The sequence below is a fragment of the Sus scrofa genome, chromosome 14, assembly GCF_054392235.1.
Source record: "Sus scrofa isolate SSC_HxYL_T2T_F1_AM1 chromosome 14, Sscrofa_HxYL_maternal_Yorkshire_Landrace_v2.0, whole genome shotgun sequence".
NCBI lineage: Eukaryota > Metazoa > Chordata > Mammalia > Artiodactyla > Suidae > Sus > Sus scrofa.
In genome coordinates, this window is record NC_139396.1 from 110715365 (window position 1) to 110731494 (window position 16130).

Sequence of the window (16130 nt, forward strand, 5' to 3'; positions counted from 1 at the left end):
CAGCCCAGCCATCTGGTCAAGCCCTCTAGGTGATTCTGATGCACATTCGAGTTTGCACATTGGTTTAGATAAAAGAAGAAATGCATGTGTGCCCTCAAGAGATCAAGTGTGTGTGTGTGTGTGTGTGTGTGTGTGTGTGTGTGTGTGTGTGTGCGCTGCCTGGTATTGTATTTGGCACATAGTAGATGCTAAGTAACTGAATGAATAAACAGGTCTTTCCTCTGCTCACCCATCCCCTACTCATACAAACAGGATTTCTGGGAGAGAATGGGGAAAATTTAGATTGGATTAGACTTGAATGAGAGGGACAAATGACTAAAGCTTGAAAGAGCATCATCATCTCAGGGAGTAGAAGAAAGGAGGGGAATGGAAATCACAGAGGCATCCACTCATCAGTGATGGATTCTATGTTTCTAGCTTTAGGTAAAAGAAATAGCCTTCGGCTCTAACTTCAACATTTTTGTGCTCCAAGCTGGGTCTGCCCTCCTGGTTTCCCCACCAAAACCCTCTCCAGCCCTCTTTTTGCATGTGGTGCCATCAAATGCATTTTGTACAAGCTGGTGCCTGCAATTGCTTTATGCCACCAGTTAAGTCCAGCTCTTGCATCCTAGTGGAGCCACCTCTACACCTCGTCACACCCTCCCATTCCCTCCCCAAACATCCATAGGCTCCTCTGTCATGGCTCTGTCTCCATCTTGGCCACAGAAGGAGCCTGAGTTACCGGCTATAGCTCTGACGGTATTTTACAAGTGATTTAGACATACAGAGGCACCTATTGGGACACTTCAGGCAAGACACCTGGTAGTATCCAGACTCAGTTTCCCCACTTGTTGAGTCCAAGGGATGCATCAGAAATTTTCCAAAGTTTTTTTTTTTCCCCCAGGCTTAACGTTTCTATCTTGCAATTGTACTGTTTATATTTGTCACACATGAACCAAAGCCCTATCCTTTCAGAGGATGTATAAGTTCAGGAATACAGCTCAGTGACAGACCACCACACTGCTCCCTCCAGACTGACCCAGATGCAGTTAATAACCTCAGGGACCCACGCGTGTCTGGGATGTGTGCTGGAACCTCTTGCCCTTGGGATTTTGTGATCTTAAGAGGAAAGAAAGTTGTTTCATACCTACATTTCTCTTTAAACCTTGCTTTATTTTAAGGCTACTCGGTGCCATTGGGACAACTCTAATGGCCGGTAGTGGGGGTTCACTGGCCAATAAGCTGGGAGGCAGCACCAGTCATGTAGGTCTTGAACCAGGCAGCCTCATGGGTCAACGCTGATGTTACCTGTGGTCTTGGTAAGACCTTGGTCGCCATATTACTTACCTGTCTCGAGTTTGTTTTTCTGAAGCACCAACTGAGGAGTAAGTTGCAAGATTGCTATGAGGCTAAACGAGGTGCAATATCTAAACTTCCCAGCACTCTGTAAAGGCGTGGGGTCACTGCTGACACTGGTTCCTTCCTCCATATGGCGAAGTCATCACCAGTGTGTACCATCCATTCCAGCACAAACATGAAAGCCCCTGTTCGTGGCTGGACACAGAAATGATCCTCTCAGTCTGCTCCCTCCCCCTGTAATCCAGAAATGAAGGCTCAGAGAGGTTGTGGTCTTTCGTGGTGACTCAGGAGGCCTCCCAGAAACTGCAAAGGCCAGAAAGTATAAGACGGGATTATTATAGGACAACCCATCTCTACCAAAAAATGGAAAGGAAGCAGTTGGAGGCGAAAAAAAAAAAAATTGAAGGGGAGACAGGAAAATGAAGAATCTAATATTGAGAAGAAAGGTATTTGGAAACTTATCAAGCCCTAATGTTTTTACTTATTTTGGTAGTAATTTATATCCTGTCATATTTCAAAAAGGATTAGACATGGCAACCCAAGCCATGACTAATTTGCAGACCAATTAGACATCCCAGCAATCCAGTGAATGAATCATTTAGTCCCAGTACAAGTCCTGCAGGAATAAGGTAGTGTGTGCCTTAAAGACCACCCCCCTCACTTCACCTGACTTCTGCCAAGAGGCAGGGCCATGTGCCCAGGGCAGCTGTTCACACACATGTCCCACGGCTGTTTGGAGCACCTCAAAGAAGATGCTGAGCAGATGCTGCTGGGCTCCAGCCAGGTGTGTCCAGTATTTTCGCTGTAAACATCTTTGCCGTGAGTGGTTTTACAGCATGAGTAACTGGCCATAAGGCCATTTTGCCATGAAAAAATGACTTGACAGTTACATTACTTTAGAAAATGATAACACATCAGTTTTTTTTTTTTTTTTTGCAAATCTTTGTTAAGGTAATCTAAGCCAGATTTTATTTTTTCACATTTTCAAGGAACTTCTACTCATCAGGAAGCACATACCTAGTTTTTTTTGGGGGGGGGGGAGGGTGATAGAAGGAGAGCTTGATTCTTCTCTTCCCAACTTCTAACACTGAATGATAAATTTGTTAAAGACACCAGAGAACAAGGTGTCGGAGCTAAACGAGCTAAGGAATTCATCATTAATGCCCTTGAAGACTGTTGGGAATTAGTAGCTGCTATTTTTGATAGCTTGGTAAACTTTTGGTTTTGATGCATGGGCGGTATGACCGTGCTCACCGAAGAATTTCTAAAAGTTGATATGTTATCATTTTCTAGTGTAATGGAACTGTCAACCATTTGTTTTAGTTTTTATGGCAAAATGGTTTCATGGCTAATTAGATGTGAGGAAGCTCCCTAAAGCCAATGGGCCTGCCTTGGCCGTGTCTTGGCCTGGATGAGCCAAGGCTGGGGAACTGTGATGCAATCTGAGTGGGCAGGACCCTGGAAGGCTAGAGTCTGGAGCTCAGGATAGAGGTGGGAGAGTGTGGAAATGGCCTGTGAAGGACTCAGCTCCTAAAGAAGGCTGTGTCCCCAGCAGCCACCCAGATGTCATCCTTACATGTTGGGGGTCCCTCCATTATTTTGGAATGGGTGACATTAAGTTTTTCAAGATAACACAGTCCCTTTAATTTATTAGCTTTCCTTAAAAACACGTAACATACACAGTCTACAGTATAGAAAGTATAATTTACAAAAATATAAAATCTTGGTTATGTTTTAGTATTGCAACATATCATTGTACGTGTTATTTTAATAAGCATATTTAAACAATGCACACATAACCATCATGATGACCTCTGTGGGGAAGGGTGTCAACTGCCTCCTTTTTGTTTTCAAATAAAATATATATTAAGAAAAAGAAACCAACATTGGTTATATGTGCATACCGTATGTATAAAAGCTTTTGCAGTGGATTTTGACAGGAAACATCCCTTTATACCATTATTTCAGCCCTGTTTTCCAGCATCCCTATGTGGCCCGATGTGTTTTAAACTGATTGCTTAAACAGAGGTTCTTTCTATGTGAAGGGAGCAAGTGTCCTCAGTTCAGGTTATGAGAGGATGGTCACAAAACACTGTGGATGTGTCCAGTTTTCAGGCCTTCAGAGCAGAGGGGATGGGCTGTGGGCAACCATCAGGCCAGGTTAATCCCCAGATCCCTTCAGAGGATTTGGACCGTCGATGAGGGGATGGCGTCACTAGCAATGACAGACCGCAGAACGATGCCCCAGGAGACGGATGGCTGCCCGTGAGCCCTGTCCTGCCTTTGCAGCTGCACCCTGAGTCAAGTGCTCACTCCAGTAGATTTTGAGAATGCTTCCCTGCTGGGCGGGGGTGGGGAGCTCCCTTCCACTCCAGAGCAGCTGGTCTTACCGGCAGGCGCAGGTCTCCACAGACATGTTGGGGTACACCTTCAGAACCACATTTCGGTTCTCATCCAGGAAGAGGACCCCAAGAGAATTCATCTTGTCGGGAACGCAGCAAGGCTCCGGGATGCCCGGGACAATGCCCACGGCCCTGACGATGCTCTGGATGGTGGCATGGTTGGATGGGCGGACGATCTGCAAGTCAGAAAAGAACATGGTCGCCTCAGTGCTCTGCCCACCCTGCTAGTCCTCACCCTACCACCAAGCTGCCCGCACGCTTTTGACTGAGGTCGCAGAAAAGGCATCGATCTAGAAGGAAAGGTGAGATCCCAGAGTTGGGTACACATTTCCTCCGGAGTCAGTCATGAACTGAGTCCTGGAGATGTTTGCAAAAGGCTTTCCTGCTCCTCACTTGGGCTTCCCAGAGGGAAGGCACAACCCCAGCGTGGCACTGGCCACTTGGGGGCATCTGCGCATCACACATCCCCAAGGATCATCTGGAACTGGGTGGGAGCTCCAGAAGGAGGGCTGGAGGGGAAGCCCTGTGGTTCTGCCTGAGGCCACAGCTGCCCACACTTCACAGTCTGGGGAACACGCTTGCCACATGACCACATTTTCAGCGCTGCAAGGGGAGGCTGAGGCCCATGTGTGCCTCAGTGTGACAGAGCTGGAAACTTAAGAGTTCCCAGGCAGGTCTGACTCCTTGATGTTAGGCGCTGTTTTACTTGCATCACCCCATTTTGTCATTGTATCAACCTTTTGGGGTGGGTATGACTTTAATTTTACTGGTGCGGAAACTGAGGCTTGAAATGACTAACTTGAGCAAGAGCCCTCAGTGAGAAAGTAGTCTGGATTGGAAATCAAGCTCGCTGGGCTCACACCAACTCTCTTCTCCTCCCTCCCCAGGCAGCCTCGCACATCCAGAGGAGTCTGGGTCCAGCCACAAACACAGAGAGTGCCGTTCCTTAAGCACCTCTCATGAGATGAACCGGACCACATCACAGGCGCTTCAGCTCATTGTTGGCCAAAGAGTTTTACACACAGAGTGCATTGGCGAGAATTCTCCTCCCGGGGTGGGGAGGTGGGGAGGAGAGCGAGGCAGGGACTCCAGCATTTGGGGAGTTGAGGCTGGTGTCTGGGAAGGTGGGAAGACAGTGGGGCCGGCAGACTGATAAGGTAAGTGCAGGGTCAGCCAGCAGGAGCCCTGCATCTGTGCATCTGCCTGTGATGGGCCCTTCAGCAGACGCCTGTCTCTCTCCCCGGCAACTCCCTTCCTCTCTCCTGCATATGCTAGGGCTTTCAGGAGAAGCCTCTTAATTCCCAAACAGGTTAATGCGGCCCCACAACTGGGTCTGGGATTTCCCAGCTGGCTGATTTATTTACATTCACAGTGGATTTACGCACTGACTTCCTTTCTTGGAAGGGAAGGCATGACCTGGAACTCGGCAGAGGAGCTAAGTAGGAGGAAAGTGTGTGCTCTGTGCCGAGGTCAACATCAGCTGGCAGCCGGCCCACCATGGTTCGGGGCGTGGGGAGATGGATGGACAGAGCCACAGAGCAGCCTGGAGGGAAGGTGAGCCTCTGAAAACCCAGGCCAGTGCAATGGATAAAACAGCTCCATGCTGTGTGTCCTGCAGCCTTATTTGTAATGAGAGCTAGTTATCTTGTGTGTCTCTGCCCTGGGTTGCTGGGGGCCAGGGAGGAGGGGAATCACATCAGGAAGCCACCAAGGACAGCTCGGTGCTGGTCACAGACACCAATGCCCTGAAGTCCAGGCCAGGGTTTCTATGGGTGCCTTGGTGAGGAGGGAACTTCAGAGACCTGACCTATGTGCAGGGGGGCAATGTCTACTCAACCTCTATAGTTTTTGCTATGCAGGAACACACATCTAAGGAGATGGATCTTCTGAACTGCAAAACAAGGAAATGTTCTGATTTAAAATTCAAATTCAGATCCTCTTGTGTAGCCCTGGGAACTCTATCTGGTCACTTATGATGGAGCATGATAATGTGAGAAAAAAGAATCTATACATGTATGTGTAACTGGGTCACCATGCTGTACAGTATAAAAATTGACAGAATACTGTAAACCAGCTATAATGAAAAAAATAAATAAATAAACAATAAAAAAATAAAATTAAAATTCAATCAAGGCAACACTTCCAGAAGCACAGCCAGATTGCATCCATCTGCGGGCCTCACCCATAGAATTTGGCCTCTCTGTCTACCTATTCCCTGCCTTGAGTAGATGGAAGGTGTTATTACGCCTACCTACAGATAGGAAACAGAGTCATAAGGAAAAGGGGCTTGCCAGCAGGGGCAGAGCTGAGTGTGACAATTAGCTCAGGGGCAGAACGCAGTGGGGTAACTCACACACCCTACCTTGGGCATGGGGAATTCACAGGCTCCTGAGCAGTAGTAGGCATCGAAGGACTTGGGTGATATGATCCATTCATTCCACCCAATGTCTGCAAAATCCACTTTCAGATACCTCCGGGAGCAGACTCGAGGCTCATCCCATTGCTTCCTCCGGGCTTTCTGCATCGTCTTCTCATCAAAGTCCAGCACCTGTGAGGAGGTCATGAACACGTCCTGGTCCTTCTTCCTGCGGTCCTTGCGTCCTGGCCGTGGCTTCAGTGCACGGAAGGGGTTGGGCCACAGCTCGTGCTTGTGGTAGTGCTGGGTGTGGGGGGTGTGGGCCGGCCTCTCATCCAGCCCTGGCAGCTCATTGTCCTGGAGGGGCCCAGTGGCCTGTGTGGCCCGACGCACACGGGGGTCCGCAGAGCTGTTGGGGGATGCGCCGGGCTCTGGGTCCCCAGCCTGGAAGGGGTCATATCTCTGCAGTGTCACGGCCACGCTGTTGGGCTCTGAGATGGCCAGGTCATTGGCGTAGATGAGAATGTACGGCGCGTGGGGGCTGGGCCTGGGTACCCCTGGGTCCTTGTCTCCAGAATCTAACTGGGCAGACAGGAGAAGCTCACCATCTCGGCGGGCGGCCTTGACGATGGGGGAGATGTCCTTGACCTGCCACAGGCCCCGAGGTGGGGGCGGCAAGGTCATGGCTCCACGGAGCAGCCCCTGTGTAGCTGTGTTCTGGGAGAGGCTGCGGAAGAGCAAGTGCTGACGTGCAGGTGGACCCAGGGGCAGCAGGCGGCATGATGCATTCTTGGCCCGCTGCTTGCATGGTATCTCACGTGCCCGGGGCAACCGTGGCTCCGAGTAAAAATGGAATGTGGCTGTGAGGATCATTTCTGAGTCCTGCATGGAAGTCAGGTTGAAGAAATACACAGCCTTCTGGTTGACCACTTCTACGAGGGAAGGACAGACCATAGACTGTTAGGCAGTTTCCTGGGGAGGCCCCATAGCCATAGGGTTTCCCATCCAGGGAGTGGAGGAGGAAGTCCCACTGAGGGAGCACTTCCAGGCCAACTAGGCTTTCCTTATCTCATGTAATCCTCACATTGAACTGATGAGGGCACCTTTGCTATTTTCAGTGACAGGATGAGGATGAAGGATTGAGGTCAGAGAGGTTAGGGATTGTCCCTATCCCATTAAAAAGAAAGGAAGAGAAAAGGTAGCAGACAGGGTAGGTGCTCAGGCCTGCTGGACCCTGCAGCCCCCATTCCTGCCCCTGCACACCAATGTCCTTCATCCACGAGATGAGGTAGAATCAGATGTTCAGTATGGTCTGGGTTTGGTCTGAGCCCTGCTGAAAGCATCTCCCCTGAATTGGCACAGCCCTCTATTTTAGGGACATTACATGGAGTCCTTCTTCCAAATGAAGTAAAATAAGGGGAGTGTCCCCTACTTCCCTGCATTCTGAGTGCCTTCTGAGGGAAACTGGGCTTAAGAGCACTGCCATCTGGGCGTCTGCTATTTATTCTGCCCATGGCTTTTTAAGCTTGTTCTACAAAGAAAGAGCGATATCAGGGTTATATCAGTTCATTCAACAAAATCTCCAAAATCCAAGCTTCTCTCCAGAGGCCCAACTTATGACAAGGACCAGGATGACTCAAACATCACATCTGCAGCCCTGGAGCTTTCAACAATTCTCTCCTTCTCTCTTGGTTCTACCAGGAGTACCCCCAGGGCCCCAGGGCAGAACACCATTGTCTGTAGCCCCAGGAAGCTTCCCTGAACTCTGGCAGCCTGAGTTCTGTGAATAGCAAACCCTCTCCAGGGTTCGGAGGGGAAGGAGGCATCATTCCCAAGGACTCCTGGTAATGCAGCAGACAAGCAAGAGAGCAAAGCTTCCAGGTGGGCTGCCTCTCTCCTTCTGCTCTATTTCCTTCTGTCAAGTGTCCATCTGCTGGGTGAAGCTGAGAGAGGTTCAGGGTTCCCAAGAGCAGGAGTGTGTGTGTGTGTGTGTGTGTGTGTGTGTGTGTGTGTGTGTGTGTGCATACGCACACGGGCATGCATGGACAATGGTCTCTCCAATGGGTGTGCTCCAGGGTCACAGTTTCTCTGACACCTGCATCCACAGGAACAGCTGGGAATTTTTTTTAACCCAAATCATCATTTTAAGGTTATTTGCATCTATTGGAAAGAAGGCATAATTCAACTGGGAGTTTTCATGTCCTTTTAAGGGACTACAAGAGAGAGGAAGGAAGGAAAAGTTGGAGGGCAGGATAAATGCCAGTCAAGGCTTAGGTGACACTATAGACCCTACCTTAACTAATTCTCAGAACAAAACCACAGAGAGGTGTGGTGGCCTCTTAACATGCCCACACTTAAGGAAAAGAACATGGGTCTTGATGTACATTTAAACTTGGCTTCTCCAAACCCTGAGGCCTTGAGTGTCATGCCAATCCTGCATTTCCCAAACCTTACAGATCACTGCCTTCCTTCCCTGGAGACACTGGTTCAGAGAGTCTGGGACAATAGGGCCCAGGAATTCATATTTCAACCAGCATCCTAGGGGACTCTCACCATCAGGGAATTGGGAGGAGCAATGAAGGGTTATGTATCTGCAACATCTGGGGTTGACTGTGGGTGGGTTGCAAGTTCACCAACAAGGCAGCCCCTGCCCCCAAGCTAGGAAAGGCTCTAGGAACCAAGCTCCTGGGCCCCAGTGGGACCATACCTTGCTCATTTGCCTCAGCAGGACAAGAGAATCTCAATCTCACGTGAATGCTTGGAGGATTAAATAAATAACATGTGCAATGTGCCAGACACAAAGGGGGATCCCCCAATTGTGGTTCCTGCCACTTTCATCTAAAAAGAACCAAGGCTGGCAGAGCAAGCTCCTCCTACACCAATCTGCACCCCTCTCACTCAGTGATCCAGCTAACACAGCAGAAAAGTGTTTTTCTTTTAATCAATTCAAGTCTTAAATCTAGTGTTCTGCTAACAAGTTCTTTGACAGAGAACACTTAAGAAGCTCTAGGATCGACATTTTTGACTCTTTCTAAAGAGCCGGCCCTTCATTGCAGGATGCAAGCATCTCTGGTCTGGAAACCTATGGCTCTTGTTGAGAAGGAAAATGGCAGACTGGGGGAAGACAGATAGGGATCCCCAGAGAAAAACACCTTGGCTCCCCTTCCAGTGACAAGGGAAAGGATGAGAAGGGACATAAAGTACAACTGTGACCACCAAGGCAGAGACAGCAACCTTGGCTTGAAGTGGCCCAAGGAAGGTGCTGGAAGGACCACCTCCAGGGAAGCAAGACATCTGCAGAGAGGAATGGGGTGACCTGCCCTGGAGGTTATTTCTGCACAAGGTTCAGGAGGGGGATGGCAAGTGCTGTCCGTCCCTTAGAATGCAGAAACCACGGAGAGCACGTGTAGGGACTCAGGGAGGGGAGGAATCTTGGACATCAGATGGCCAGATCAATTCCACTCAGGACAGGAGGCTTTTATCCATTTAGCTTGAAGGCCTTTGGCCATAGGGAGCTCTCCCCTCCCTAGGCAGCCTGCTGTGTGAAGACCTTCCCTGCTGAAAACTGTGGAAGCAGAGATGGGTCACCCCATCCCTGCTCTCTGATAATGCCTGCATGCCTGCAATGCAGGGGGCTCCAGGCTATGACTAAGAGAAGGGGCACCTACCTGGAGCCTCCCAGCTTGGATGAGCACAGGCTACAAAAGGGAATCTCCAAAGAGAAGTCACTGGTTCCTATGAACCATGCTGGCGCCTGCAGCTCCCGTCTCCTGATCAGCTAGAAAAGATCCTTCTTTCCGCCCTCTCCCTCCTACTGTTCCTCATTCCCCTCCTTCTCTGCTCCCTGCTTCTCTCCCTTTTCCCAATAAACATTTGGGAAACTCCTACTCTGGGCTAAATGCTGGGCCAATCGGAGTCCTAGAAAAGGTGGTCAGAGTTGCTCAGAGGAGTTCAGCCTGGGAATAAGGCAGATGGTAATTGTGGGGACTCCCATTTGCAGTGCCCATCACAGCTTCCCACAGCACTGGCCAAGTGAGGCTGGCTGCCTGTGTGCTGGGTGCCTTCAACCTCAGGTCACCATCCCGCTCAGAGCCCTGAAATAAAACTCAACCCCTTACCAAGGTCCTATTTGATCTGGCCTGCCTACTTTCCCAGTTCCATCTACTCCCCTCACCCCCATCTCTGCCCACGTCACCCTGGTCTTCATATCCTTCCAATAGGAAGTTCCCATCTCAGGGCTTTGTCCCAGTTTCTCCTTTTTCCACCAACATTTCTCCTCCAAGAATCACCCATCTCTCCTTTGCTGCTGAAGCAGCATGCCTGACAAGGGGTACCACTGGCTCCCTTGGCGGGAGGAGCAGCACTATCACTCTGCCCTGGGCTTCATCTGTCTTCACATCACCTCGGGACACCCTGATACATATTTTGTTTTGCTAGGCTAAAGATGCAAGCACCAACATAATTAGCTGAAGGAAGGAAGAGGTGGGCCAGCCAGTGGTACTGCAGAGCAGGGAAGAGAACTAATTTGTAGTGAGTGTCTATTTTAAAGCAGGCTCCAGAGTCAGGGTTTAAGCCCTGTTTCATCCCTGACTAGCTCTGTGGCATTAGGCAAGTCATAATAGAACCTCTCTGTGCCTCAATTTCCTCATCTGTAAGTTGGGCTGAATATGTGTGTGTGCATCTTGAAGCTGTTAGATCATCTCTGCACAGCTCTCAGCAAAATGCCTGGCACCCAGCACACGCTGAGAACACACTGGTTGAGTGGTGTCACAAGCTACTGCTACACTCAGGGCACCACACCCCTTGTGCCCAACAGAGGCATTGCCACCTGTCCACCCTCTCCAGGAGGCACCTGAGAATTTTCATGGCTTCTTCCACCTCCTGCATCCAATCAATATCATTTCCTGTTGGTACTGCATGCTGTTTCTCCACAGCCACCCTCAACTCTTTATCCTCCCACCACTGTCTTTGCCCACAGCCTGACCTCGACTGCCACCATGACTCCAGGACACTGTCACCCTCATATCATGCTCATGCTTCACAAGACAATAATCTATTACAGATAAAGGGCTAATATCCTTAATATATGCATCAGTAAGAAAAAGGCCAGAACCCCCTGGGGATGAAGCGATTTTCACAGGAATAATTGCAAATGGCCAAAAGGCATGAAAAATATTTCAGGATGATCAGTAATGGAAAAACAAAAACCCAGTAACTTCAAATGAAGATACAACAAATTTTGCCTGTATGTTGAATTATGTATGTGTGTGTGTGTGTGTGTGTGTGTGTGTGTATTCCATGAAAATATTAACTCTGGTTATATCTGGGTTATGATTGGGGATGATTTCTTTTATTTACTATACATTCTATAATTTCTGGATAAGTATCATTTCTTTTATAATCTTTTTTTCTCTCCTACCTCTTTTCTTTTTCTCATCTCTTTCCTCCCTCCCTGCTGAAATCTAGCACCAGAGCTGAAGCCCCCATATCTGTGTTTCATCCATAAAATGAGGGGTCCCTGCCCAGGCCCACACCTTCTCACAGCTGGATTACTGGGTCATGAAACCAGCACTTCTGAGGGCTGATGAGGATCTGGGTATGAACTAACTTAAGTGAGTCAAGGAAGGGGATCAAAAACCAAGCTGCCTGGGCCTACTCATTGCCAGGCACAAACCACATCTCATCCTGTTGGATCTTCACCTCCTCATTCTGTGCAGAGAAATCGATGCTCACTAAGGTAAAGTGATGTGTGCCACAGCACACATCCAGTAGCAAGTAGAGCTGTCAAACAGCTCCAAACAAGAGTGTTGGATTTGTCAGACAGTCCCAGACCAGTCCAGCATAATTCTGATCTCCCAGGATGGTCCGTTCCACTCTCTGTTTCCTAAGTCCTGGGATCTGATGGAAGTTAGGGGAAGGAGCTAGCAAAGAGAACAGCATCAGCCTGGCAGATGGACAGCAGCTATGAACAGCTCCCCCTCCCCAGCCTCAGTTTCCTTATGTGTAAAATGAGAGGGCTGGATTTGAGCTGCTGTCACCAGGGCTAAGTGTTGCTTCACTGTTACTTGCACCACCATCAGTCTGTGAAAACAGAAATCAGACTGTGCACCGCCATACCTGGGCCTGCAATGACACGGTGGGCTCAATGGGTTTACTTACCTCATTGTAGCTGTGACCTTGTCCGCCTTGCTTTCCTCAACTGCAAGGCTTTAGGGACTGTGTTAATGGATGCAAGGTCAAGTCTACACTCATAGGAACCCAACTGCTTTGTACTCCAGGGAAACAGGATGTGCCGACACCTAACCTGGCCAGTGCTGGGGTCCGGGCTTATACATACCAGCTCCTGTCATCTTTCCTGCTTCCCCATAGGGAAGATACTGCCATGACCTGTCCATTTTGTAGATGAGTAGATCTAAGTCCACAGAGCTTCAGCAATTTGCCCAAGATCATGGCCATGCTGGAAGATCCTTGAGTAGCTTAATAACGATGCTCCAAGAAATGGGCCCCAAGAGGTGAATAAAAAGTACCAGAGAGGGAGTTCCCATCGTGGCACAGTGGGAACGAATCTGACTAGGAACCACAAGGTTGTGGGTTCGATCTCTGGCCTCGCTCAGTGGGTTAAGGATCCGGCACTGCTGTGAGCTGTGGTGGTATAGGTTGTAGATGAAGCTCAGATCTGGCGCTGCTGTGGCTGCGGTGTAGGCTGGAAGCTGTAGCTCTGATTAGACCCCTAGCCTGGGAACCTCCATATGCCGTGGGTGTGGCCCTGAAAAGACAAAAGAGAAAAAAATTACCAGGGAGGGTGGAATTAGGTCCAGTTGGCCTAGAACCCTGGGAACACTGACCTAATGAGTCTGCCTGACAGAGGATGGGGGAAGGGGCCTCTCTGTGGCTGAGTTCCCAGTACATATTTACATGAGATCAGGCTCCTGTGCCTAGCTCTGAGGCCACAGATGTTACCTCATGTCACACAGCCAGTGATCAACAGCGAGGTGGCAGATCTCACTCCAGGCTCTCTGGTCCTGATGTTGGGTTTGTTCCCTTCTACCTCAGAAGGAAGTCCTATAGACCAGTGGTCTTTCTCCTGATGAATGGCCTCCTCTTTTACAGGGGCTGCAGGGGACCCTTACCCACATCTTCGGCAATGGCATTCCAACACCATGAGTAGCTTCCAGGACAACCAGGGTCTTTCCTTCGCCCTTGCCACCAGGCTACCTCCTCTCTGCTCACCCAGGGCTGGCAGAGGTGGCCCAGCCCCAGTGGGCAGACAGCTGTGGCTGGATTCTAAAGTGCTCTCAGAAGCAGGGCAAGGAGGGCAAAGCAAGTGGTCTCTGTCCAGCTCTATTCAAGGTGTGGTGAGAGGGGAAAAGATCTGCCCAGGAGGGATAAAGGCAGGAGAGGGGTTGGGAACCCCTATTGCCCAAACTTCTAGACCTTTCCTCAAATACCCATCATCTGAGCATTTCCTGCTAGTGTCCAGCAGGCCTCAGTCCCATGCACCCAAGGCTGGGCGCCCAGGGCCCTTCTCAGTCCACTCTGCTCCTCCAACCATTACATCTGCTAACTGTCCCAGCTAGAGATGCACACCCCTGCCTGGGCCCTGTGCCTGGCACTTTCATCAGGGCTGCATTATACCCACCTGCTGGGCTCTCCTCAGTGTCTCCGTCATGCGTCAAGAGCTAACACAACTGACCTCTATGGCACAGGTCCCCCCACCCCTGCCACACACACACACACCATGCGCTCCCCAGCCCAGTTCCATCTCCGCACCGTGCTTAAAGCCTTGTGGATGGTGTGTTTCTGTGTCCATAAAGTGTGACACCCTTCCAGACTTGGTGGCACCCCAGGGGCAGACACTCTGTCAGTCTGTGCCACTTTGATGTCTCCATTGAAGGCTCAGGGCCCGGCATAGACTGTTCAAGGTATAATAGTTAATGAAAGAATGAATGGACTAGTCAATGAATAGAAGAAACAGGAAGAGTGGAGGTGCAGGGGTGGGAGGACAGACAAGTGAGGAACCGCAAGGATGAAGAGAAAGGGCTCCAGGGCCGGTTCTACTTACCTAGCCGCGCCCGGAAGCTGCGGACCGTGTTGCCCCCTCCGGGCCGCGCGCCCCTTCGGCTGTATTTCTCATAAAGCCGGAGCATGTGGACAGCGACCATGTCCTGAGCTCCAGGGCCCACAGTTGCGGCCGTGTCCCCCGGAGACCGCTGGGGGTCCTTGTCCCCCGCTAGGCTGTCGGCGGCCATGGGCGCGGCGGACCAAGCGGGGGCTGTGTGGCTGCCGCCCGCGTCCCGGAGCAGCAAAAGCAGCGGCAGCAGCAGCAGTAGGGAACCTGGTTCCGGCCTGGTCCAAGCGGGGCCAAGGGCCATGATGAGTGGCAGAGGTGAGTTGGCCGGAGCTGAGGAGGGGGAGGAGGGAAAGCGAGCGAGGGCGCACAGGAGGCTGAGAACAGACCCTGAGGCCGGAGGGCGCGCAGGCAACCCCGACAAGAGGGGTGTGCGGGATACCGAGATCTGCGCGGGGCGCAGGGCAGAGCTGGGCGCGCAGCCGGGCGCACGACACGGCCAGCGGTCACGGCAGTCCGGAGCTTGGCAGAGCGGAGCCCAGCTCTAGCCCGCGCGCTGCCTCGGCTGACTGCCGGCGAAACTTTGCAGCCCCAGGCGCGCTGGGCTCGGAGGGTTTGAGGGGCGGGGCGGGGCGGGGCGGCGGGCAGCGCTCTCGGGGGGGGACCGGCTTCGCGCCCCGGACCTCTCCCGGGCTGCAGCGGACACGGCAGTCCCTGGCCCTGCCGCGGTTTGCGTGCGCCAGAAGTGGCGGCGTGCGCGCGCTGGGGTGAGCGCCCGAGTGTGCGCTCGGGAGTGTGGGGGGCGTGGGCGTGGGCGAGCGCGTTCCCTGCTCCCCGGCGGAGAGCCGGAGACCCGGCCCGGCTCCTGTGTGTCGGCGCCTCAGACGGGCTGGGGCTGCGCGGGGACTGGACGGCCTTTAGAGGGGGGCCCTCCTGCCGGGTTGCCCTTGCAATGGCATGTGATGACTGTGTGGTTGCAAGATGACAGCTCCCCCATGAGGACCCGAGGGAGGAATGTGTGCGCCCAGTTGTCTCTGAGCCAGTGTGTGTCCAAAATGCAAGAGTGAGGGGAACAGGAGCCCTCCCAGGGCAGCCTTTGAAAAGAAAAACCCCAACACTAAAGCTCAACCAACCCAGGGCAAATGGAACAAGATCCTGATTAAAATTCGGAATTAGTCGATTAACTGACCCTTTATTTGATGACAATGATTCCAGTTGTTGAAGAAACACATCAAAGGTGCTTATTAATCTTTGGGCATGTAGCCATCAGAGTTGTCCTGAAAAAAGGACATGGTTTTAAATTGTTTTACAAAACGTTTTAAAGCTTCAGGACAGGAAAAGAAAAAGCTTGGCTTTGCTAACAACAGCTCATAGTGAAGTGAGGGTGCAGTGAATCCTTGGCCCACAACCCCTCAGTTTAGCCTCAGAGCAGAAGGTCCTGAACTTCATCTTGCCTTTAGCAGGGTTTCTTGTCCATGCATTGAATTTCGGGGCATCTGTAAACTTGGATGGGGAAAAAATTACTCCTTACTTTCCACTAATCTGACACTTAGCATTTCATAATATTAAAAATGCACGTAACCAACAAAGTGGTATTAACCATACCTGTGACTTTGTCACCAGTTGCCACCACCCACAGATATTTTCATATCACAGTTGTTCTATCATATTTCAGATTTCTCAAAATATCATTGTTGTTCATCCTTATTCTGAAATTAAAGTAGTTAAGCCTGCTGCTGCTTATTTAATGAGTTAATTAAAAGTCACATATATCACTATGTTGCAAAGTTGTTTTAAGAAACATTTTTATAACTCTATTTTAATGTAAGTGGCTTCCTCTGTAACCCTGCGTACTAAGAACTTTTTTTGAGAAAGGGTCTATAGGTTTCCTTAGACTGAGGTAGGGGTTCAGGGCCCACGCAAAAGGTTTAGGGACCCTTCTCAGGGAAGGAAAGGACCTCTTTGA

The 16130-nt window shown here is 50.6% G+C and overlaps 1 protein-coding gene and 1 long non-coding RNA gene across 3 annotated transcripts in view; one reads left to right on the top strand and one right to left on the bottom strand.

The window, feature by feature from the left end:
- Positions 1 to 2957: 2957 nt before the first annotated feature.
- Positions 2958 to 14906, bottom strand: GDF10 (growth differentiation factor 10). The gene is made up of 3 exons (XM_003133105.5): positions 14159 to 14906; positions 6103 to 7028; positions 2958 to 3916 (listed from the first exon to the last, which is right to left on the bottom strand). Exons 1-3 carry the CDS (start codon positions 14466 to 14468, stop codon positions 3725 to 3727), a joined length of 1428 nt encoding a protein of 475 aa, XP_003133153.1. The 5' UTR covers positions 14469 to 14906; the 3' UTR covers positions 2958 to 3724.
- The window catches only part of LOC146396934 (uncharacterized), a 54440-nt gene continuing 52653 nt past the window's right edge, over positions 14344 to 16130 (top strand). For both annotated transcript variants that reach the window (XR_014827494.1, XR_014827493.1), the window contains exon 1: positions 14344 to 14482. This is a non-coding gene — a long non-coding RNA (uncharacterized LOC146396934). The remainder of the gene's footprint in view (positions 14483 to 16130) is intronic.